At 43.4% G+C, this 22,813-nt stretch overlaps 1 protein-coding gene across 6 annotated transcripts in view; it reads right to left on the reverse strand.

Moving 5' to 3' along the window:
* The window catches only part of phactr4a (phosphatase and actin regulator 4a), a 34,090-nt gene extending 13,096 nt beyond the window's left edge, over nucleotides 1-20,994 (reverse strand). The window contains exons 1-8 of one of the 6 annotated variants that reach the window (XM_069176029.1): nucleotides 20,639-20,994; nucleotides 19,094-19,195; nucleotides 15,329-15,434; nucleotides 11,828-11,865; nucleotides 4,265-4,435; nucleotides 4,099-4,179; nucleotides 2,881-3,999; nucleotides 901-1,275 (exon numbers count right to left, since the gene is read on the reverse strand). In XM_069176029.1, coding sequence (XP_069032130.1) covers nucleotides 901-1,275; nucleotides 2,881-3,999; nucleotides 4,099-4,179; nucleotides 4,265-4,435; nucleotides 11,828-11,840 — 1,759 coding nt within the window. In that variant the 5' untranslated portion in view covers nucleotides 11,841-11,865; nucleotides 15,329-15,434; nucleotides 19,094-19,195; nucleotides 20,639-20,994. Of the gene's footprint in view, nucleotides 1-900; nucleotides 1,276-2,880; nucleotides 4,000-4,098; nucleotides 4,180-4,264; nucleotides 4,436-9,245; nucleotides 9,497-11,339; nucleotides 11,424-11,827; nucleotides 11,866-15,328; nucleotides 15,435-19,005; nucleotides 19,024-19,093; nucleotides 19,196-20,638 lie in introns of those variants that run through there. The other 5 variants (XM_069176027.1, XM_069176028.1, XM_069176026.1 and 2 more) reach the window with 5 other exon arrangements.
* Nucleotides 20,995-22,813: the final 1,819 nt, after the last annotated feature.

Genomic DNA, 22,813 nt, shown 5'->3' on the forward strand with positions numbered 1-22,813 from the left:
ACAAGTCGGGTAGTAAACAATTACGAATGAAACGGCCTGCGTGTCCACGATCACACCGTTAGCAGCCTGTAAATGCTACGTTGTAACCGGCTTCAGACATCGTGTTCACTCGCAGCTCCTCCACTTACACGACAACTTAACTACGTCAAACAAAACAAAGCTGCACAGACTGATGTTTCATCAGGTGAAGCATTCAGTGGAGACAAAACCACTGCTGGCTACATTCAGACAACTACAGCAGGCTGGTCAGATGAAATGGATGTGATCACACGAGGCCAAGCCGACATCATTTATTCATCCCTCCTGTGTACGGAGGTGAAGAGGGCTGCATTGCACATAAACATGGTCATAAATAATACAAAACTTTCTGTTTGGTGACACCATGCCACAGAAGTCAATAACTAAACTCCATACTATAAACAATAATGACTTTCTCTTTCAAACAAGTGGGTGTCAGTGGCGATTCCTGTCTGAAGTGAACACATGAACTCGCTTTCCCCCTCTCTTGCTCCAAAAGAGCAGAAACATGCATATCAGAGTGAGCATGAATGTGAACAGATGCAGTAATATGCCATTGGCAGAACTATTGAGGAAAACTATGGCAACAGTTGGAGTAATAAATGCTGCTCGGGAATTTAAACGCTGGTTTTTATCAGTACTCCACCAGTACAGATATGATCCTATGGAAAACATGCACGTTAAAAATCAAACATTTGATGAACCATTTGACACGACTGCTCCTCAAAGATCCAACAGTTTCCCTCCGGTTTCTTATATTTGTTTCTACAAAGCTTATTTTAGGACCTTGTTTCACAAATGCTATAAAAAAAAAAAAGACATAAAAAGCAAAGCAGCTGTTTATAGAGAGAAACTCATTTCAGCAGGCGGTAACAAACTCACCAAGCAGCGCCGGGTTGCTGTTGCGGTTGGTGGGTTTGGGTGGAGGGACGGGAGGCTGCTTGGCGTGGGGAGGGACGGGGGGCGGCGTGTCGGTTGAGGAAGGCATAGGGAGGGAGGGTCGAGGAGGGTCGTCTGATATTAGGGAAACTGTCCTCGGAGGCTTGGCCACAGCTACGGCAACGCGGGACGAGTTGGAGGAGGTAGAGGAGGAGGAGGAAGAGGAGGAGGAGGAGGTGGGGGAAGGGGTCGGACTCCTGCCCGACTCCGAGGAAGAGCCGGTGAGGAATTTAGGGGGGAGCAAAGCCTGTTTGGGAGGTTCCTGCTGGGAGTCTGGTGTCGGGCGAGGGTCGGGGGCGAAGCGGACACCAGTGGACTCTACAGACACACAAACACAGACACGCATTACAGGACAGGTCACAGCAAGGTCACTCTGTAGACAACTATGTAAACAGGAAGCACAAAAAGATCAACACAGACGATCTGAAGTTCACACAGCAGACGACACAGATCAAAGATGCACAGAGGGGTCTAAATCATTGGTTTTTCATCTTTTCATGTCCACTGAAAAACATGTATCAAAGCTCAGTTTTACTGCTTCAGCTTCAGAATGAAGTATTTCAATCTTTTAACACCATCAGGAGATGGTGAGCACACATGTTGCTCTTTCATCACAGTAAGAAATTTACTGACTGACTGTTTGCTAACAAAATAGTTTGCACAAGCAAAGAGACAGGAGGCGTGCGTTAGTTCACATCAAACACAATGTTCTGGCACCGCTGAACAACACTGGAAAAACACATTCAATCTGGAACTCAAGGCTGAAGTCTGAAGTCTATTTACAGCTGAAATGTATAAGAACGGCTACTTTGGGTTTCATGGAAATCTGGAAAACAGAGGAGCTTTTGTATCGTACATAATGTACACGTGTCAATGTTCTGAACTGTACTCAGAGTGAAATGTCGTCATTTCTGTTGGTCATGTAAGAATAACTCTGCACGGTCCATTTAAAAGGCTGAGGCAAAGGTCAAGATGATGTGATGCAATTTGAAATTACTCAATGTGATCCATTAAAATCACTGATGAACGTACGAGTGTGGCTACGCTCCACAGAGTTCATTTTGAAGCTACAGGAGCAGCCTTCAACCAAAAGGCATCGACCAAAATCGACGCTGATGTGAAGAGGGTTTCCGGGCTGTTATCACAGCGAAGAAAACTAAAGCTGTGACCAATACTAATCTTTGTTACCAAGATTGCAGCATACAAATGTTTCTAGGAGCTTCAAAAAGACAATTGCTGTGCAATCTAAATAAGTTGGACCTGAATTGATCAGCTTTTCATTTCCTCTTTGACTACAGAGTTGGATTTCCAGGAGAAGAGTGCTTGCTCTGAAAACAGCACTGCTATCTTACAGCCCGCTGTACACAAGAAGAAGATGATTACAAAGCCTTTATTTAACTCGCTCAGTTTCCGCTGCCGTCAACAACAATCTGCAGCAGCATCAGAAACAAGGACGACCACAGATTAAAGAAAACAAATCACACTTTGTAGTCTCTACACGACTCTGGCAGTGCTTCCAGTAGAACTACACTGATGTAGAAACAGTTTAACATAAGGTTTGGCAATCTATTGTATTTGTGTTACACTATGAAGTGTCTAAATCATAAATTCTAGAAATGTGCTTCCTTTGCTGTGTTTAGAGGAAGCACCAGAGCAAACACTAAAACCCTTGTAGACTGTTTCAGGACCACAAAGCAGCCGCAGGAAGTTCTTTTTTCCTACTTAGTTCTGTCTGCGTGATAAAAACATGAAAAAACAGTGTTCACGCAGTGTGTGTGTGTTTTATCAGCCTGATCCTCTGTGGTGAACTGTGGTGAACTGTGGTGAACTGTGGTGAACTGTGGTGAACTGTGTACCAGGATACTGGGACGACCCACTTTTCTCTGCTTCCTCTGAGAAGCCTGCGACTCAACATGATCCTACCTGAGCGCTCTCTGAACTCTGCAGCTGGGCTGTATCTGGGCAGCGTCGTCCTCCGGTCGGCCTCTGAAGCTGGACGAGCCTTCTTGTTGTCCTCCGAGGAGCTCTTCTGTAGAAGAGGCCTCAAGTCCATCTCGGAGACGGGCCTGGCAACGGGCCGAGCGTCCTCCACGGCCCGCTGTGGCACCAGCCTCTCTCTCCTGTCCTTCTCTCGCTCGTCTCGTCTCTCTCGTTCATTTCTCTTGACCCGGTCCTCTCTTCTCTCTCTGTCCTCTCTCCTCTCTCTGTCCTCTCTTCTCTCTCTGTCCTCCCTCCTGTCTCTATTGTCTCTCTCTACTCGAGGGTCTTTCCTCTCCCCATCTTCTCTCTCTTTGTCATCTCGGTTCTCTCTTCTTTCTCTTTCAAGTCTCCGATCTCTATCGTCTCTCTTGTCCCTGTCGTCCTTCCTTTCTCTTTCGTCCCGATCCTTCCTTTCCCTCTCGTCCCGATCCTTCCTTTCCCTCTCGTCCCGATCCTTCCTTTCCCTCTCGTCCCGATCCTTCCTTTCTCTTTCGTCCCGATCCTTCCTTTCTCTTTCGTCCCGATCCTTCCTTTCCCTCTCGTCCCGATCCTTCCGTTCTCTATTGTCCCTGTCTGACCTTTCGTCTCTCCTCTCTCTGTCATCCTTCCATTCTCGTCTTTCTCTGAAGTCTCTGTCTTCTCTACGGTCAGCTCCACCGTCCCTTCTTTCCATGTCGTCCCTGTCCTTCCTCCCTCTGTCCTCCCTGTCATCTTTGCCTTCCCTCCTCTCGTCTCTACGGTATCTATCGTCCTGCGGAGGTCCTCGAGGTAAAGATCCTGCTCTCTTATCGATATCTGACGGCAGACGGCTCCGTCTGTCAACGTCCACGGGGGGCCGTGCGTGAGAGTCCACATCCAGAGGTGCTCGGTTACTTCGGGAAGCGTCGGACGGCACTCGGCTCCGACGCTCATCTCCCTGAGACGGCTTGAGGGAATTCACTTTGATGTCGGACTCCCCTCGAGACACTCGCACCCCCGCTTCCGACACCCTGTCCACGTCCATCGGCACAGGGTGTCCATTTTTCAATGGTGGGGCTTTGGAGTGGTTCACTTCGTTGCTCTCTGTCCAATGCAGACAAAAGCAGTTCAATAAGTGTCATGAAAGATTAAGTTAATTCATCCACAGATCACCTTCATAAAAACACCCACAGCGCGACCTACCGTTCTCCGGGACGTCCTTTAGAACTCCTCTTGCTATTAGCTCATGGCGACTTTTCCTCACAGAAATCTTTCTTTCTAAAGCTGAAAAAATTAAAATGTAAATAAATCAAGTGCAATATAATGGAAACATCAGGTGACCATAAAGAAATCCTCATAGCAAGCTTACCTATAGATGTTTCCGTGAACTTATCACTTGGCTTCTTCTTCCTCCATTTCCAGGGTTTGAAGATCTTTCCCATCTTGGAGAACTTGCCTTTGCGTTTGGTTGTAGGTGTTCCCCCACCAGAGTTTCCCTCCTCACCTCCTGTTGTGCTCTGTTGCAGGTCAACCTCATCATCTGCATGAACATGACACAGAAGAAAACAACCGAGAAAGTTTGAGCTGTGGAAAGTTTTCTTTATTGAACACAATTGCAAACTTATTTTCTACTTCTTTTAGCCGAGAAGTAGCAGCTGTCCTCAGCTAAAAGCCTCATTTCACACAATTGGGTTTAAAAAAAAAAAGAGAAAACTGAAAATAATGAGAGATATCTGTTATTGTAGATCTGCTGGGAACTCTGGGTGCATCTGTCAGAGGTCTCTATGGACTCAGAAGTGACAGCAATACAACACACAGATGAACAATATGTTCTGAATACAGTGACAGTCTTCAGGCAGTTACTCTTGTTTAAAAAGTTGTGGCTGAAAAGTACAATTTAAAAAACAGAATGAAAATATTCCTTCAGGGCTTCCTGGAGACGACCGATCATCACGTATGAAGTAGATGAAATAAAAAGCAGCATTATATCGACACATCAGGCAGATGTATTGTTATGCTTCACCTCTAATTTTGAAAATCCAGAGACGATAATCCAAGATAAAAACAAATCAGTCCATCTTTTCTGGCTGAAACATTCACAAGGTCAGACTCCATATGTAGGTCAGAGCTCAGCATAACCTGCTGCCTCAATTATGTGTTGTAATAAACAATCAAAGCTCTAAACGAGGCCGGTCCAAATTCTACTCCTACTGTCTGACAGTGAACTATGAACACAACGTCTCCTGGTCATATTTACAGGGTCGTGTGCAGTAATGAGAGTCTTGCCACTAGTGATGAGTACAGGATTATGTAACATCTGCTGCATGGAGATCAAAACCTTCAATAATCTTAGTTTAAATCAGATTCATGAGAATAAAAAACAAGGCATAAAACAAGGTTTTACTGAAGGGGGAAAAAAAACCTGGAGTAATCAGTACACAACTGTGGCAGAAACCATGACTCAAAATTCCAGAGTTGCTCTAAAGCTATTGAAAACCCAAAGGCAGCAAGAACTGGGTGTGAAACCACCATTATAATTCTTGGGTGATGAGTCGTAAGGCAGCAGTCAGTTACACAACACAACACAACACTGCACGGTGGCGAGCACAAAGCCGAGCAGAAGGTGTGCTCACGCTGACGCTGAGCATTACACAGTGTCACAGTGGAAAGGTCACATCAGATAGTTATGTCAAGTGGATTTCAACGTAACGGGATGATGTCGTTTTCTTATTGGCAGCAATATAAGTATACGTGTTCTTAGAACGCACAACTGGGACAAAATAAAAACAAACACATTTAAAGTCAGTACATGTTTGGCAGCTTAATAGTTTGCGTTCTCATTAATTCAGTCATTTCCAAAAGACCAGTCTGATTTTTGTTCTCGTATCTTGAGGACCGTTGTTGACAAAAGCTTTCAGGATAAAGATCCACAAACAACATTGCTGCTGTTTCTAAAGCAATTTTTTTTCTTCAGTTTGTCACATAAATGGCTTCTCTTAAATTTGTCCACTGAGGACATGTTATGCGTTGTCTCTCTCCAGAGGTCAAAGGTCGCAGGAAAAGCAACAGAGCTAACGGCATCTGACACTTCATGAGTACATTATTGAGCGGGTCAGCATTCAGTTCCTTATTCTTCTATTAGGAGGTAAAAGTAATTCCAATATCAGTATATCAATTCAAATGTGGTTATCTTACAGTTTAATGATACATTTTATTGTCAAAGATGACATCATTGAAACAGTACTTCACTGGGAATGGAATGATTATAAATAACTACTGAAGAAAAAAAACAAACGTTTTCACATCAGACAACGTACACGCTGATACGATCTACGGGATGAAACGGGCCGACCGATAAATCGACCAGGCTCCAACTCACATGTGACTCCACCGCTCACAGCTGTGATGAACAGAACGGAAAACACGATCAAATGAAAGAAGGAAGACATGAGACGAGGTGACAAGATGAGATCCACCAGCAGCACACCTGAGTGACTTCAACCGAACACAACCTGACAGATGTTATTGAACGCAGCTGTTATTGAACGCAGCTGCTTCATCACACACGTGACACGGAGGGATTCAACGAGGACCGTTACCTCCTACAATCAGTTATAACACTCGTGTCCCGCGGATGAGTTTTTCAAGGTCACAGATAAATGTGTCCAGTGTTTTTGAGTCAGACGGGCGAGTTCAGGACATCAGGCGAGTTCAGAAGAAAAAAACAAGTCTGTACACTGAATGTTGGGAAATGATTCATTTATGATCCCATAATCACCGACTAGAATTTGATCAGTCGAGAAGATGAGAGTTGACGGGGCTCAAAGATGTTTTGTGCTTTCAGATGTCTGTTCTGTAAATGTTTTTTTCAGTAGCTGCAATCCAATTTTAATTTGTTTGTTTACTTCTCTGGGAGAGAGCACATTAATCGGCACTCACATCAATATGGATGTGCCAGTGTTTCCTGAAGGGCACCTGGTGCCCTACACAGCTAAAAGCAACAGACGATGAAAAACATTTTCTACGTAGTTATAGAGGAAATAAGCGTTAGAGGGTTGTGCTTGACTAAAGACTGACGTCTGTTTACAGTGTTACATCCACAATAGATTCATCTGGCAACTGTTTTCCTGATTAATTGATCAGTCTATTGAGGAAAAAAAAAAAAAAAAATACCCATTAGAATTTCCTACAGCTCAATGTGACAGCATCATGTCTACTTTTGTTCAACTGTCAAAAACAAAGATGTAATGTAAAGTCAATAAAAATCTCCAAACTCTCACTTTGAAGTTGGAGCCATCAAATGTTTGAGTTACAAGCTGCATATTAAAAAAGCTGGACATTTATTTTCCGTTATTATGTGATGTGATTACGAGGTCACAAATACCAGCTGAGTTCCAGACTGGTGAAATAAGCAGCTTTAAATAAACTCCTTACAATGTTCAGCTCATCGCAGCAGCGATGGCACCACGAGATGCTACAAACTGTAGCTATGATACACTGTGTCATCATCACATACCGGGACAGAAGGATTTATACTTTTCACCTCTGACCTCCTTCTTCAAGAATCACTTTCTATTCACACTTGGCTCCGTTTATCTGAGAAGCAGACGGAAACACCCGATGGTCAGATGAGGCTGAGCAGTTGGTCAATAAGCAGCATTTTCTACATTCATGTCTCCGTCAACAACACGTGTTGCTACAGTTTGTCTGTTTACATGAGACGTTACATGTATGTTACCATGAGACGACGGGACGCAGCATTTCATGTAAAATGTCAATGGGACATCATAACTAAGTGGACCACGTGTGTAAAATGTAACAACAACATGAATGTTGGTCCAAACGTTCATGGTTAGTTGCAGCTCTGATCTAAGAGCTGTCTAACTGACATTTAAACCACCACAACAACTAAACTGAAAACATCTCTCTCCACGACCGTTTACATGCTGGTGTGTTCCTACTGTACGATGCGCAGTGTTGGACGCATGTGTGAAAAGCACAGAGGTCAGTGAACTCTGCGCAGATCACTGGCTCCCACAGCCATTCCTGACACCAGTGGGTGGTAAACTGGGTGTGTGTGTGTGTGTGTGTGTGTGTGTGTGTGTGTGTGTGTGTGTGTGTGTAAACTGGGAGAGCACTGATGTGGCTTCGGCTGCAACAAAAGCAGCGTGTGATGTGGTGACCTTGTGTTACAGCAGAGCGTGACAATCTCAGGCGGCTGCTTTTCACAGAACGAGCAACGAGCTGAAGGCGCCGACGCCTGACAAGACGAGGTGAAGGGCAAATCAAGACAAATCAAGAGCTTACAATACTCACAATACACAACAATGCACTCGCTGCACGTCTGGCTCTTTAACTGAAAAGCTTGTCTGAATAGAAAAGTAAGGACACAAGCTTCTCTAAGTGGAAGCTGGAAGGACTGACACAGTGAAGCAGGAATGCACTCGCCAGCTGCCACTAATGCCGTGTTCCCCTGGTCAGGCCGTCCATGTGACTCATGTCAATCACATGACACGTTGACACCACCTACACAAAATAGCACAGCAGAGGCAAACATACATCTCGTATGGGCAGCAAATATGTATCGAAGAGGATGTTCACGTGTTACTTGCTTTATGCAGGAAACCGTGTTGCGAGATGTTTGAGCACCTGATTCAACACAGCGGGCCACGATTTACACTTCAGTGTCAGCAAATGTAACCGAGTGAGAGTACGCAGAGGACCGGAGACAGACATGGAGGGGAGCTGGCATTAAAATACATGCTGGAGTCCAACAGCTGCGGGCTGTGTTCATAAGAACAACTGTAGGTGTGCAAATACAAATTCTCCTTTTGACAGCAAAAATCTGTTCTGAATGTTTGAAGTGTTATTGAGCTCAGAGAGAGACATGAGGCTTCGTGGGTCCCTGTAGACCGGAGGACTCCAGGAGGACTCCAGGAGGACTCCAGGAGGACTCCGGGAGGACCCCAGGAGGACCCCAGGAGGACCCCAGGAGGACTCCGGGAGGAGTTGAACCGTGAGGGGAGCTGGTGTCAGTCGGTGCCTCGTACCCCTCAAACTGTTTTCAGATGTGTTTCCCCCGCGAGATGCAGCGCCGTGTGCCGACGGAGGTTTGTGTGGTTTGTACATTTCACAATCACCACATTCCATCTGCTGCATTCTTCTCCACCTGTCTGTGCCTGCCGCTTTCCAGTTTCTCTGCACTGAAACCACCTGCTAGGAACACAGTTCGCTCTCATATGTACTTGGTGGCTTTCTATTCTTTATAAATGCAAACACGCCTGCCGCCCGCCGGGTTCAAAAATCAGTCCAAAAACCATGTTGATGGCAACCATGAGCCTCGGACTCACCCGTGTTGTGTTGGGCTAGTTGCTGGGCCACAGTCTCGCTGCTAGCACTGTGTCCCATGCTACGGCTCCTGTCCCCGCTGGCCTGCCGGGCGCTGCCTCTCCTGAGGCCCGCGGCAGGAGAGGAAAACCTAAGGCCACCTCGCTCCTCTCCACCCAGACAGAGTTCCTGTAACTCAACACTGTCTTCACTGCTCACTTGCGTCGTTCCGTCTCTCTCGTCTCTACAGTCTTGCCCTCCCCCCTCCCATCAGCCTGTTATTTGGTCTCCCCCTCCCTTACTCCCTCCTTCTTCTCCTCGCTTTAAAACACAAACACACTGACTCACTCAGTTCTTAGGTCCCTCCCTTCTTGGAGCTCTGACTTCATAAATAAGGTACGGCAATAAGGTAATCCAACGGTCTTGGATGCCTTTCATTCCTCAGAGCACATTTTTCGGGGGCAAAGTTCACCGGCGAGGCGAGCTTTGAGGCCCGGCCGGCCGAGCCATCGAACTTCGGGGGATTTGCAACGCGATGGGGGCTCTCGCTAGCACCATTTTACAGAATGACAAAACACTGCTCCCTGAAGGGCGCGGGACGGGCTCTGCAGGGTGAGGTAACTGGAGGAGTGGAAGGTGAGGCGAGCCAAGGCAGAGCTCGGTGCCAAAAAAGAGGAAGTGACACAGCGCCGGTGTCCGGTGGCTCTCCGGGGTCCGGTCCTTTTAAACCGTGGAGAGACGTGCAAACCGATGACTTCAAGTTAAACGTCAGAAACTCAGTTTTACAGCTTTACCTCAGAATTTCAGGATCATTTAAAAAACACAAATGCTTTTAATACAGCTGAACCTGCTCTGGAGTCGTGTCTTTAAAAATTCAACAAATTCTTACTGGAAACACCTGATCTTTACTTTTACACACTGCATGTCTCTAAGTCCTTTTGTAATACTGAACAAACTGAACATACACAGATACAAGAGCAGAACTTTGTCAATCTCACTGACAGCCCATGCAGGGCAGGAACAGGGCAGGACACTGTGGTGTGATTATATGTAATCAGTGAGAGGGAGTGAGATGAGCGCCGTCTTGAACTGGGAAAAAAGGATGTGAAGTATCTTTTTCTACTTCTCATGAGGCAGAATGAAGTTTACAGAAGATGATGGAGTTGCTCCATTGTACCGACATGTTCATTCTTTTTTTTTTTTTTCCCAACCTGACTGGGGGACAGGAAGATAACAGCAGTACAGCTTGGATAAAAATACGGCAATTACTAGCGTTTTATAGAGCAATATATTGAAACTTTAAAGGGAGGTTTGGCAAACAGCAAGAGAGCAAACCATCTGTGTTTCAGGACATTCCTTATATCGTAAAAAGGTGAATTGAATCCCTGTTGCGCCCTCTACAGTCCAGTTACAGCTACTGCAGAGCAGCTTTGACAGGAATGTGAGGAATGGGAAGACCACATGTCAGCTTTTGGTGCAAGAGCAGTAATTAGGACAGCAATCCTCCAAATCAGGCTAAATAAAGAGGGATGACAACCTCTCACAACCTCTGACTCATCGTGGTGCTCACATCCGTCCTACTGTTTCCAAAGAGCAGCAGCAGATGGAGACAAACACATTTCTTCAGCATCAAATTCATGACTCATACAGATACCGTGACCGAATGTCACCGTGACGATCCCAAAACATACAATACTGATGCAACATGAGACATGTTGCTCAGTGACCTCAAATCACAATACAAAGACGTGAAGCATTCCAGTTGCTCGACAGCCGTGTCTTCAACACGTCACTTTCAGAGAGCCGAGGAGGAAGTGCAGTTTATTTTTACTGCTTGGCCATAGGACCAGGCAGGGATGAGTAGATCAAGCTTCCTTAATCCGTTCCCTCCACGGCCCAGTTGTCTATAAAGTGCTCTGGATCCGTGCCCTGCTCTACATCCTGGCACCTTCACAGACCAAAGCAACAAAAGATGTTCACCTTCGATACTCTCTCTGTTCTTCTATTATTTAAACAAAGGACCTACTGAAAGTCTGGACACGACACGATCATTTCATGAAACTGAAGTGTAACTCTAACAGTTAAACATCCACGAGACAGAAAACAGGTTTACTCACGTTCAGACTGCACAGCCATGTCAGGTGTTATTCCACAGGTGTCTCAAGTGCACTACAACAACAACTCGTGGAGGTGGTCAAGTGATCAAGGTCAGCGGTGCAATAGACACGAGGCCATGTGTGGCGCTGAGAGACAGCAGCAGCTCTGCTCACCCACAGGTGTGTCCTCTGGGCGAGAGCCAATCAGATAGCAGCGGTGATAAACAGCACGGTTCGTCACACGGCCAACCCCTTAATGGGCAGCTTCCTAACCCAAAGCTGTGGTTGTTGATTCACCACGATACTATGGTGGAGATAACAACATGCTGTCGACTGCATTTTAGAAAGCAACTTTTCTAAAGGTTTGTTTTACGCCATTTTATATCGAATATATACCAAAAAAAGAAATAACTTTTGCAGCACAGTGAAATAGAGACTGAAAGAAAACCTAAAATATTCAAACTACACATTTTAAATCACAGAACTGTTAAATAAAAAGTCTTTCATACCAGGATTTTCCATCACAGTGTCCAAAACTCAGCAGCTCCTGAAACAATTAAACAGATTGAAACATATAAGAAACATTTCAATAATGGAACACAGTACAACAGATTAGATGCGTGTCTATTTGAAATACTTCTTCAAAAAATGCTTTACTTCATAGTTTCTCTCACTTGTCATCACTTGGAACTAAATCTACACTAATTCACAGCTGATATTAAACTAACGTGACTGGAATGAAACGAATTCCATCAAAGTATTGAGGGAGCATGGCGTCCCAGAGCAGCTGATACTGAGGTTTGACTTTACATGAGGTGAAGCCTCCACGGTTTCATTCATTACTCGGTAAATCAATGAATGATTCTCGGGGCACTTGAATAGATTAGATGTTCTCTACAGCTAATGGGGAGCATTAACTCTGGAAGCTAAACTCTGTTGTGTTAGCACAAACAAAATGGTGCATTAATGGACTCAAGAATCAATTCTGAACTAAAAGGCAAATAAACTTGTCTAATTTGTAATTTCTTTCAAAACAACGTAAGAAATAAAGGTCACAGTGGAGAAATGATCAGGCAGCTGCAGTGTCGAGTAGAAAGGGAGTCAAATGTTTTACAGGAGTTGAGAAACTAATATTTAAAAAAAAAACGTAACTTGACTTTTCTCCTGCACAATTGAATTTCAGGCTCTTTGGTTTGGACAAATTAATTGTGTAAACATGAAGTGATGTGTAAAATATAATGAAATAAGTGAAAAACAAAGCACTCTGCTTTACATAATAAAGATACATACTTCTAGACAACCAAGTAACAAAATTGAAACGTGGTTGGTAATAACTAACGCTGTGTGACAGGATGACACGCTGACTTGTGAGGTAACTCGGACTGCAGTCATCATCAGATACCCTGAAAGCTTTCTTCATTTAAACAGACTCTAGGTGTGTTTTGGGACTTTCAATGTATGAATTAAAGGGTGATTTTCAAATTGTATGGTAATATAATAAAAGCACATGTAACTGACAAGAATGTATTTCTAAAAGGACAACATACTTTACATTATGTTTACATTACATACATTATTCATTTCTTCTACTTACAAGACAGATAACTGAACCGTTCAAGACCCATCCGATGAAAGTGAATGTTTTAAACTTGTTAACATGTCCATGTGGTGCTTTTGCATATTCATATATACTAATATATAGAATGAAGGTAAAGGTGCAGAGTCCCATCTAAACCACTCAAGGGCAGTAGAAATCATCAGTCATTTTAATGAACAGAGATTTAATCTATGCAGGAAAGGAACTGTTGGAATTGTAGGTCATCAAAACAACCATCATTGAAGGTTTTTTTTGTTTTATCTCAGGGCCAAAGACAGACCACCAAAAAATTAGCCTGATGTCATGAGTATAAACATGTAAATGTTAAACTGCTGCCAAACACCTCATTCAAACCATGAAAACTCAAGGTTGAGTGACGCAGTGTTAGTGTCAATCATCCTGTATCTCCAGCAACTACGTCTGGGAACACCGACCAAACTGACTCAGCACTACCTGGTATCAAAAATGTCTCGTCATTTAATACCAAAAATCAATACCCAGGCTTCATCCACACAAAACATACTTTCATTTTAAAACACATAACAAAAGATTTGTATTGTGATGTGTCATCCAATTAAAATAGATTTTAGAAAATTGGTATAAAAAAAAAAAAAAAAAAAAAAAAAAAAAAAAAAAAAAAAAAAAAAAAAAACCCTGCATCACTCAGGAACCGGTATCACTGTTAAAGTACCACAAAATTTGGAATAACAGCGAACCCTACCAGAAACAACATGGCTATCCAGTAGTCTCTGTAGAAGCTCATCTCCATGTTAAAGCTAAACAAAGCTTGATCCAAAAATCTTGTTTTTACGTGTGGGCAAGTTTGTGGTGCGCTGTGGGTACAGACACCAGGATGGTTGGGGTGTTTAGATCAAATACAAATTAAATCAAGACGTCTGTAACAATAATGCAAAGTTTCTCTGGACATCACGTAGGAGCAACATACTGCAGTGACGGGAACAAATCCCTTCATGCTGAACACCACAGACAAATGACACCAGATATATGGTACGTCCACCAAATCCATTCAACACAACTACCCAATGAATAGAAGAACAAAGTGTGTGTGTGTGTGTGTGTGTGTGTGTGTGTGTGTGTGTGTGTGTGTGTGTGTGTGTGTGTGTAGCAGAGACAGGTGGAAAGACCGGTAAATTTGTGACGTAACAACAAGCTGTTGAACATCACGTCCACTTAAAGCTACAACACGTTTACAGGCAGCTGTCTGAGTTGACAGATGGTTTGGGAAGCTGTCCTGAGGTGGTGCAGGTTGAGCCACTCTGATTTTCAAGAAAGTCCCTTTGCAGACAGAAAGCTTAACTACACCTTTTGTAAGACATCATTAAATTGTGTCTGTGCAAAGTTATGAGCAAGCGTTTCCTAAATCAGTCTGACCTCAGGAGTTTCTAATTGACTCTGAGAACCAACCAGACCAGCGTTGCTTTCCTGAACCGTCTCTTCACAAAATACCATCAATACCAGTCCAGGTTCAGATGCACACTGCATATAAATATATCTGTTCCAATTCTTTTTTTTGGAGAAGGTAGTCGGGTTTTGACTGTAACAATCAAAGGTCAACAAATCACAGCTCAGAAAAAAAGAAGTTATGAAACTGCTCCCATGAAATTGAGGGCAGCTTTTAACAGCTTTTACAAATTCACAAACTTTGAATGTCCTGTAGCGTTAAGACAAAGCACAAGGGCGTGTGTGTGTGTGTGTGTGTGTGTGTCCGTGGTTGATGAGGGGACTCAGCAGCTGACATTGGCAAACATTGACTTTTGTGTTGTCTCTCCCAGAGACCTTCACAGTCAATAGATGCCGTGCCTGTCACTGGTTAAGTGGGTGTTGCTCCACGATGACATGAGGTTGGGTGGGGCTGGAGGAGTTAGGAGGAGGCTGGAGGAGGTAGGAGGAGGTAAGAGGGGGCTGGAGGAGGTAAGAGGAGGCTGGAGGAGGTAAGAGGAGGCAGGAGGAGGTAAGAGGAGGCTAGATGAGGCAGGAGGAGGCTACAGGAGGCAGGAGGAGGCAGGAGGAGGCTAGAGGAGGCTAGAGGAGGCAGGAGGAGGTAAGAGGGGGCTGGAGGAGGCTGGAGGAGGTAAGAGGAGGCTAGAGGAGGCAGGAGGAGGCTAGAGGAGGCTGGAGGAGGTTGGTCCTGACGGTGGTATCAGGCTGCACTGTGTAATGTCAGAAGCCTCCAGAGAAGAACTGGTAAAACTCAACCCCGTGTGACTGAACAAGCTGCACACTGTGTACATAACCTGGTCGGCAGGTATTTGACCTCCTTGTCAGGTGGACCAGGACAAACTCTTTTTGTTAATAAGCACAGCGGGTTCTCTGACAATTCAAATGTAGTCATGATAAACGAATTGATCCAATATTAGTTACTTTATTAAGTTACAAAATGCAGTCAACTTACCTCGACTGGAGATCATTGGTCAACAATTAAATCCTCCCCGGAAACGGCGTCCTTGAAGTTTGGCGGTGACTTCTGGTTCCAGCAGGACAGCTTAGCAGCAGTCCTCCTGTAAAACATACAATCATACAAGTCACATAAAGCAAGAGGAAACACAGCCGACTTCCTTCTTGGTGCCGAGCTTCTTTAAAAACCTGCTGAGTAAGCGGTTTATTAGATATGGCTTCAGTTTGTGCCATTTTCTTTGAATGAAGCAGCGATCCCTTTGAAAGAACGCCATCATCACCACTGACAGAAATACCGACCAGTTGTACTTCTACAACGAGCAGTCCATCACCTCACGTGCAAACTTTACAGCCAACTGTGCAATGAACGTCTAACGTTGGCCTGCCAACCCCTCTGCCTGGGCAACTTTGGTTTAGTCCAATTGGTTGGACAAGACTTGGGCTCTAATATACACAGAGCACATGTACACAGCAGCAGGCAGGTCGTCATATCTGCACTGTACATCACTTTAGCTGGTCCACTTGGGGATTAATAAAGTAACTACCTAACCTAATGGGAATTTTTTTTTTTTAATTCTTCTCTAATGCTTATGTTACTGATACATATCATAGCAGGTTGTCCCCATTTAAATTGCAAGTGATTCACAACTGTGCCCGTCTAAATCATTATTACTACTGACACTACTATTATTATGGTCGGTATCATTATTATGGTCTTTAATATCATTATCTATTTATTTATTTTGAGATTAGTATAAGATTGATAAAAAGCAGTACAACCCTTAAAAGTGATCCGATTCAGTAAACTGAGCTCAAGGCATAACAAACATCAGCCTGTAAACACTCTTTTAATGGCTTCACTTGTAAATAAATAAATAGGATGATCATATAAATGGCTGATTTTACGTTTATTTCCAACAGATATATGCAGTCAGTAGTATCAGAACTTCAACGACTGCATACTGAGCAAAATCCCTGCACTATGATTTTTGCATTAATTAATCATTACTAAAAACTGTACACAACATATATATTATTGCTGCTTATTAAGACTAATAACTTAATCATAGTTTTATTCATTTATTATCCATTAAATCCAACCGGACCATAAAGAGAGAGAAGTCGATACGCAGTTGAACTCACAAATAATTGACGAGATAAGGTCCAGCACCGCTGCAACCCAACTCTGCTCTCAGATATCCTCCCAGAGAACCAGAGCAGCTCGGCCCGTAGACTCAGTCAGTCCCTGCATTGTGCGGCCCGAGGCCTCGGGGCACCACATGAACATGTACACACCCAGTCCTGACATTATTTTACAGAGGATCCAAAGGTTGAGGAAGAGATGGGCCTCTGATTTAACTTGCCTTCAAATCATTGTCTCCATGTTGGCTTTGTGAGCCACACAGCATAAGAAACAGCTGAGTACAGTTTAAAAAGCAGCAGGCAAAACAGCAGCCAGATTTTCAGGTTTGGTAATAAGACCCAACAGCAGGATTTCAGCACTTTCACACGAGTGCAGGAATACACCCGCAGTTTGTAAATGGAGGTGAGACCTCCCACCTTATTACACTATGAAATACACTATGAAACTGCAGGACACCGAGTGATGCATTAACTATTTGGGAAACAGCTGATGAGTGACATATTCAGCAAGAATAAAGTCTACAAAAATGAAAATACACCAAAAATGCATCAATTAACATGAAACAATCATGTACCAATATCATAGCTCTGAGATCAAGAATGAAGAATAAACACTTTAATTATTTATCAATATCATCATTACTGAATCCATGGTCCCCGCATCGTGAGGCATCAGTTATGGTCATGAAATTAGTTTTCTGTCTTTGAAACTTATTCTGAGTTCTGTCTGTCGGTAAACTGATGTTTTTCTGGAGATTTCTGTCGCTCACAGAAACAGTACATCTGCAAAATTTCCACTGACGCCACGTGAAAACAGCTTGCACCACAAATATGCGGTCAAGCACAAACCTGTAGCAACTGCAGGTGTAATGCGTAATAAACCGTAAAAACATGAACATTCACTGTTAATATCAATTAACTTTTATTATATTCACTAAAAACACAAACACAAACATTTTCAAATGTTTCTTTTTCCACCTGCACCGAAATAAACTAATTTTACATTCAGTGATAATCTCCTGCCTATGGAAAGATGTCGGTCTTAAGTTGTGTGTACATATTGAAGTAAATAAGCTATTGGTAACCAGTTCATAATCTGCTCTCGTAAATCAAAACCCTCTCTGGAAAACCAGAGAAAAATTTGCAAACCACCAAAGTCCACTAGTATCAGTGGATCAGGTGTCCTCCAAATACTTGTGTGCTTTAGTTAAAAGCCCTTCTCTCTCTATCTGACAATGCTTCAAAGAAAAAGAGGCATGTTATTTGATCAGCATGAAGGCCGGGAGGTTTCTGTATCAGGTGAAACATGGAATTGGGTGTTGAAGCACTTTCTCTCGTCGATTTCTGTGTCTTGGATTACACCTAAATTGTCACTTTTATAAAAAAAAGTGTCTGTCATGCATAAATGGACCTCGTAAAAGACATCTCGGCACAGACACTGAATTCACAGTGATCATTTACATGAGTAAGTCCAAGACACTTTCTTTAATAATAAAGTTAGTGATTCAACTTGTAAACAAACGTTGTCGATGCACATTTTACTTTGTTAGAATCAAGTAAACTGTGAACTAACAAAGTCTGTTTCCTTTCCATTAGAACCCAATGGACCCAAAGCGCTGTCTGTTTCAGGCTGCCTGATTATCCTGACTAAGCAGAGCAATAACAGGCCCTCCTGTCCTGTATGACAAACCATGCACTTTGAGAACATTACTCTTGTAATTCATAAATTTTACACAATCCTGTTTGTTCACTGTAAGCACCTAATTAGCTCATTAAGGACTCCCAGTTCATAGGATAAAGGGCCCGAGCTCTGCTGAGCTGAGCGGAGCACAATCGCCCATTGTGCCAAGTTCATTCTGCAGACTTGGCAATCACTAAATGAAGTACTGAGCTGCAGTTTGCTCGGGAACGAGCTGCGTGGAACTGTCAACAGCGAGCAGATAATGGCACAAACATCAGATTATATAAATCCCACAGCATTCCAACTCTCAAATAACTTCTTTTTTTCTACTTTACCAGCCCGTTATACCAAACTCAGACACGCTCACTGTTTGTTTCCAATATTAAACTTGACTAGAAGCCACACGGACATTAATACTGTCAAAGCTGCATCTTGTTTGTTGTAGTTTGACATGATAGTCGTTGGAAATATATTATGGACCTATATTCAGATCATTTGTGACGGATATGTTTTTTTATTTAAGTGCAGCTGTTATATGAAAACAAAATTTAAAATAAAAGAATCTCTGATTATGCACCAAAAACATGTTCCATGGAAAATGTCCTCAGGCTTTTTAGACAAACTTGTTGAGAAAACAAAACATCTCATCTTTGGCTGAAGTAAAAATCCACACTAGACAACAACCTGTTACCTGCAAAATAATCCATTACAGTAAACAAGGTGTGCCTTTCCCACCGTTTTAAATCCTCTGTAAATCTGACCCCATCCACGTCGAGCTCCTAACCTCATCCCACAAAGCGACCTACCTGTACATACAGTTATATATATTGAGACGGGACTCACAAATGTACCTGCTCTGCTTGATCAAATGAGGTGTAATCCCTGTCAAATGCAACAACCCTCGACTATCTGCATACGAAGCTCAATAACATGACTGACCTGATTACAGCCTCTCCAGAACAAGTACAATAAACTGCAGGTCCTTTTGTCTCCCGTCTTTCTGGTCGCCTGGGTGTGACTTGTCAGAACAAGTCGACGGTCCTGTGAAAGGAATGCAGAGGAATACTTCACATGAAACAAGCTGGGAGACAAATACTTCACGTGAAACAAGCTGGGAGACAAATACTTCACAGGAAACAAGCTGGGAGACAAATACTTCACAGGAAACAAGCTGGGAGACAAATACTTCACAGGAAACAAGCTGGGAGACAAATACTTCACAGGAAACAAGCTGGGAGACAAATACTTCACGTGAAACAAGCTGGGAGACAAATACTTCACGTGAAACAAGCTGGGAGACAAATACTTCACAGGAAACAAGCTGGGAGACAAATACTTCACAGGAAACAAGCTGGGAGACAAATACTTCACAGGAAACAAGCTGGGAGACAAATACTTCACAGGAAACAAGCTGGGAGACAAATACTTCACGTGAAACAAGCTGGGAGACAAATACTTCACGTGAAACAAGCTGGGAGACAAATACTTCACGTGAAACAAGCTGGGAGACAAATACTTCACAGGAAACAAGCTGGGAGACAAATACTTCACAGGAAACAAGCTGGGAGACAAATACTTCACAGGAAACAAGCTGGGAGACAAATACTTCACAGGAAACAAGCTGGGAGACAAATACTTCACGTGAAACAAGCTGGGAGACAAATACTTCACAGGAAACAAGCTGGGAGACAAATACTTCACAGGAAACAAGCTGGGAGACAAATACTTCACGTGAAACAAGCTGGGAGACAAATACTTCACGTGAAACAAGCTGGGAGACAAATACTTCACGTGAAACAAGCTGGGAGACAAATACTTCACAGGAAACAAGCTGGGAGACAAATACTTCACAGGAAACAAGCTGGGAGACAAATACTTCACGTGAAACAAGCTGGGAGACAAATACTTCACGTGAAACAAGCTGGGAGACAAATACTTCACGTGAAACAAGCTGGGAGACAAATACTTCACACGAAACAAGCTGGGAAACAAATACTTCACACCTGAAGCCTCATGATGCGTCATGACGTCATTACACAGGAATATAGTTACAGCGAGCTCTCGGTGACGCCTCGTGCAAATGTTAAAAAAAAGTTACAAAACTGTAGAAATAGTGAATAGAAAATGGAGGTTTTAACATGTTTGGTGGTGGTTACGTGTCCTGACGACAACAGGCAGCGACACGAGTCATAATAACTTCTGAATCAGCTGTTTTCAGTGACTTAGCATAGCACGAGCTCACGTTACCCACCAGGTACAGGTAGCTGAACAACAGCACCTCAACGGCTTTCCGCTGTTTTCGGTCTCTCTTTTTGTTTTTGTTTGTTTTTTAATCACCCCTCCCTACCCCGACCGGCCGAGACGCGTCACAACCGGACCTGTCCGACCTCCGACAGGTGGCCGCCGGCCCCCTGTTAGCTTCGCTAGCTGACGTCAATGAGCTCCCACTTGTTGCTCGAGCTCTGAAACACCGACACCGCTCACCTGGACTCGTGTTGGGACGGTGGGACGGTGGGACGGTGTCCGCGTGGCAGGACACGCGCTTGTCCCGTGGTTTTGGTCTGAGCCCCGATTACTTGTGACACTTGTCGCTGCCGTCCATCGCGGTAGAGAAAGCGAGGCGGAACTAGCCGCTCCGGACCACCTTTTGACCCAAACGATCCGCTGGAGTCAGTCCGAGGGACCGGGACCGGACACGGCAGGCGAGAACCCCCTGAATGAGACACAAAGTGCCCGGAAACACGTCAAACGTTGGATTTAAAACTTCCTTGTCAACACTTTGCCGTCTAAAGAGGTGTCGCACGTTAACGCAGCCAGGAAGATTAGATACTTTCGCGCATGCGCACTTTACTGCGGGCTGGCTGCTCCCCCACCTGGAGAGAAACGCTCTGAACACGTGACTCAAACAAACCTCAGGGGACACGTGACCGGAGCGAAGATTTGGTACTTTGTGCAGGAAAAGTGGTTTAGAGTTGGTGGCTGGGACACTTTGGTGAGAGGAAGCCTAAGACAGTCGTCATGGTTACAGTCAAGCAAGGTTTGTCCCCTCTCAACTGCTGTAAATAATAATTTGCAATGATCACCTAAAAAAAATGTATTTACAGTCTTTACTTTATATTTATATTTGTATATATATATATATATATATATATATTTTGATAAGCATTGGCATTTTATGAGACAATTAAAACCTTTGAATTGTCAAGCATGTGAATATTGTAAAGAAATCCACTGCTGAAAAATTGTTTTGAAACGTGTAGACTATATTAAACAAGGGGCAACAGTACTAAATGTTTATTGTGTTATCTGTGTGTCATTTTAACAGTACATCATGTACAAAACGCTCACAAGTGGCTCCAAGTTGACATGAGTCACCTGCTTGTGACCATGCAAGTGAAAAATAGAATGAAAGGTGCAAAAAGCAAGCAAAACTAAAATCGATCAAAGCGATATCAAAGGGACTTGGTTTGCCAAATTGAACAGCCGGGATCCTTCTAATAATTTTTTTTTTTTTTTTTTAAAACTGAAGTTCACAAGGAACATATAAATGGCAATTGACCAGGTAGGTCATATAGCTGTTAGCTGTCTGATATCCATTAAACAAATTACTGTCCTTGAAGTTTGTGTCAATGACAGAAGAGCACAAACACACTCATTCTCCTGTATATCACATGTACGGGCCTCAGTCTCAGCATTTCAGTGTGGGGACAACACTTGTGTTTTCAGTGAAGTGCATCTTGACATTCAGTCGTGCTCTGGACGAAAACTCCTGGTTGAGAGCAATAAATTACAAACATCCTGCAGTTAGTCACCTCACTCACATCATGTGTACATGTCCAATCACCCTCTGACTTTTAGCCCTTTGTTTGAAAGGACTATATCTGTTCTCAAAGTGAAAGATGAGACATGGCACTTTTATGTTGTGTCCACTATTTTATTTCAAACTTACTGTGCTGAAGTACAGAGCCTGAACAACAACAACAACAACAACAACAACAACATAAAGGTATAACTGTCCAAATACTTATGATCAGGACTGTCCAGTAAAACATGAGCCAGAGAGGTTTTAAGGTTATATTTGAAATGTTATGATTTCTGTGTATTATAAAAGAAAACAATTTCTTGTTCTCTTTAATTATAAAATCTCAAAATATTGTAGATGTCTTTGCTGTTATGAGGGGAAAGAGATGTACTCTGTTAAGTCTGTTTCAAATACACACCTCTGTTACAGTTCAGCTGCTTTAAAAAGCTGCTCTCGTAAACATGAGCAACTTTTTCAGAGGGTGCAGCAGTCAAAAGTGTGAAGACTCTGGTCTCTTCTGGTCATTTGATGAACTGCACGGCAGGAGTGGAGTCCATTGTTTTGTAGACCGCAGATCAGTGGGACAGATTCGTCTGCCACCTACTGGGCTGGTTAAGACCCTGCTGCTGAGTGTAGGCATACTGGACATAAATCTACTGCATGACTCTGGATAAACGTCTGTCTAAAAATGATTAAAAAAGTGACTCATCTAATCCCAGAACAGAGTTACAGACTCTTCACGACACACAACAAGTCCATTAATCAAATTTAAACAAACAAGAGGAGGAATATAGACTCATTTTTCCCAGCCACTTCTCCTTCCCCCTTTAATGTTTGCAGTTATCCAAGAACAAGGC

This window comes from Embiotoca jacksoni, unplaced genomic scaffold (genome assembly GCF_022577435.1).
Source record: "Embiotoca jacksoni isolate LCO1_2020_lvr unplaced genomic scaffold, fEmbJac1.0.p SCAF_7, whole genome shotgun sequence".
Classification (NCBI taxonomy): Eukaryota; Metazoa; Chordata; class Actinopteri; family Embiotocidae; genus Embiotoca; species Embiotoca jacksoni.